The following is a 2,954-nucleotide window of genomic DNA, read 5'->3' as shown; positions in this document are numbered from 1 at the left end:
ACAAGGCAGATTGTAATTGAATGATCTTTGCAATGCAGGCCTTTCTTTCCCCTGATTATTAGAGGATGATTCTACAATGGAAAGATCACCTAGAATGTGTGAAGATCCTTGCATTATATTATCAGATTGAACAACTTTCAACTTCAAATTAATCACAACCCAATCGTTCGTGCTGTCATATTCTCTTCATGATTTCTAGTAATTTGATTGATTGATCACAGGTTTTTTCTCATCTAACTACTTTTAGGCTCGTTCAATATGCTAAGTTGGACAGGACAACATAAGACATCAATATCTCACATCTCATCCAACATTCTAAAGATGTCAGTATAGTTTCCCTAGAGAAAATTGGTTTCATCAATTTATTATACTAATTGAAAATTTGAAGAATGGAGCTATACGATATGAAATGAACAAGGAAAATCTAAATATAGATCCCATTTTCAAAGGTGAACTCATATAAAGTTGTACATTTTCTTGATGTTCTTAATACATAATCTACTACATCTCTTTCTGGGACAAACAAAGTACATTAAACTGACAAAACAATGATATCCAATCATGCAAGAAACCCAAGTCTTTCTCCATTTTTCTTTGCTAGTCGAATCAGTCCTTGCCTTTGTTTAGAATCTGCTCCTATTGATTTGCAAAATTCAGTAATTACCTACATATTTCAATGCAAATGGAAGTGTTAATTAGCATTCACAAATGGTACTTCAAACTGTGTATGAGCACGAAGAAATTAACGATCCTTGCTCGATTCATCATTATCTTTATATGTAATCTTTCAATCCTTAAAAATGTAATCTTTTGGTCTTATTAAGTATTGACGAGTATTAATAAGTTGTTACAAGTACCTGTGAGTGTAAAGCAATGGCTTTGCCTCTGAGCTGATTGAACCTCTTCTTGCCTATAATGTTCCTAGTGACTACAACAATTGGAGCAAAAAGACCTTTTCCTTCATTAACATTTTTCATCATAGGCTGTGATCGGACCGGACGCGCAACCCGAACGTTGGTTGGCGGCGCCACCGCCACCACGGGTTCGCCGACAATGGAAGTTCCCCAGCTTCCATGGAAAGAAGAAGAAACGACCCCTTTGAATCCAGTAGCAGAAATTGAAGTAGCCATTGAAACTTTCTGTGTTTGATGAAAATATTTTTGAGGTTATTGTAGATATGTTAGAATTTGTGTTAAAGATTTGATTTTCTTGTGTTTTGTGGTGTATGGAAGAGTGGTATGAGGAGGCATGTTGAGAGCCACACATCACTTGGTTGGCTTTGGATTTTTGATGTGATTTTTCTCAACACAGTAATGTTAGTTCAAATTTATATAAGGGTCCTCGTGTTCACAAGAAATTTTATGAAAAGTTTGGCATAGTGAATTTATTATTATATTAAAGAAAAAAAATTAAAAATTTAAAGACTGTCTAGATGTGCTTATAAGTATTATAACGAATTGGGGATCTCGTGCAAATAATTGTAACTCCTACTTTATTTACTTCTTAAAAAGAAAAGAAAACAAAACAAAACAAAACTTTTTAGTACGATAGAGAAAACAAATAGAATTAAGGGCTTGTTTGATATGGGATATTTTCCATTTTCCAACTTTTTGGTTATTTGATAGCAAAAGTTTTCCATAAAATTCATTTTCCATCTTTTCCCCACACATGTGCATTTTCCATGAATTGGTGGTTTTCCAGCCTTTTTTTTTTTCTTCTTTTTATTTTCAGCAATGGGAACAAATTTTATTCACAATTGTAAAAAAATATATCGTTTTAATTGACAATTTTCATAAAAAATAAAGTCAAATGAACACTAAAAGATTCAAAATTTCAACATTTTTTAGGTGAAAAATTATATCAATCAAACACATTAATTGACAATTCTCAGGAAAACAAGTTTTAGGCAATTCAATTCCCTCGAATTCGTTTTTTTTCCATCCAAATTTCATCATTGCAATCAAATGAACCCTAAATGCTAATAACATCGATAGGATTGAGTTGGGCCATATTGAGAGGCTCGGGACTCTTGCTTACGAGCCTGGCATGAGCTAAGTGGCTACATTTTTATGTAGTCGACTTGATCCTTGAAATGTCTCTTGATAGATCGAGTTGAATTTATGATTGTGTTGAACATTGCAGCATGATCCCTAACCTTTTGAAAAAAATGTAAATAGGTTCAAATCTATACTTTTTGGACTGCCATCCTGAATGTAACACGTATGGGAAAAAAATGTGCAGCCTAGAGACTTTTGGATGAAATTTGATTAAAAACCCATTAGCTAAGCCCGAAAATAGAACTTTCCCCCTTTCTGGAAGGGAAAATTTAATAATAATATTTATTCAACCAGTTTATTTAGCTAAGCGTGTAAATTGACCTTTGTCACCTCTCGGAAGGGCAAAATTAATAGGGGAAATTTGGCAAAAATGGTCTTAAACTTTTCTCCATCTTGTATTTTTCGTCTAAATCTTTGTATTTTTGGCGCAACGGGTCCTTTTGGATGGATTTCGTTCAAAGGGATTGTTACTTTTGATCTTTTTTATATTTGAAATAGTAAAAATGTCATATCTAAAACTAAAAGAAAAAAAATGATAAAAAAAATATAAAACCTACCAACCCACCCCTCACAACACCCAATACAACACCAATGCCACGCCACACCATGCCAAAATGATTAATTGTGCGAAGAATGTAAAGATTTGGGATTATTTGCACTAAAATTTAAAGGTTTGGAGTTTGGACAAAAACACAAGATGGACAAATGCTTGAGACCATTTTTTTTTCCCAATTTTCCAATTAATAACGATAATTATTCCCCTAAAAGAATTTTGGGAAGTGTTTGTAATATGTTTAAATTATAAATAAAAAGAAATATGTAATGGATAAATAAATAATACTTGTAGGTATTTCGAAATGTGTTGATAAAGTGAACTCCTTGAAAATTTGTGAAAAG

At 32.7% G+C, this 2,954-nt stretch overlaps 1 protein-coding gene across 1 annotated transcript; it reads right to left on the bottom strand.

The window, feature by feature from the left end:
• Window positions 1–410: 410 nt before the first annotated feature.
• On the bottom strand, window positions 411–1,269 carry LOC111390582 (protein PROTON GRADIENT REGULATION 5, chloroplastic-like). Its single transcript, XM_023015642.1, has 2 exons — window positions 858–1,269; window positions 411–664 (listed from the first exon to the last, which is right to left on the bottom strand). The coding sequence occupies exons 1-2, from the start codon at window positions 1,128–1,130 to the stop codon at window positions 560–562; spliced, it is 378 nt and encodes a 125-aa protein (XP_022871410.1). The 5' UTR covers window positions 1,131–1,269; the 3' UTR covers window positions 411–559.
• Window positions 1,270–2,954: the final 1,685 nt, after the last annotated feature.

The sequence above is a fragment of the Olea europaea genome, unplaced genomic scaffold, assembly GCF_002742605.1.
Source record: "Olea europaea var. sylvestris unplaced genomic scaffold, O_europaea_v1 scaffold69, whole genome shotgun sequence".
NCBI lineage: Eukaryota > Viridiplantae > Streptophyta > Magnoliopsida > Lamiales > Oleaceae > Olea > Olea europaea.
This window is presented reverse-complemented; position numbering and strand designations above follow the sequence as displayed.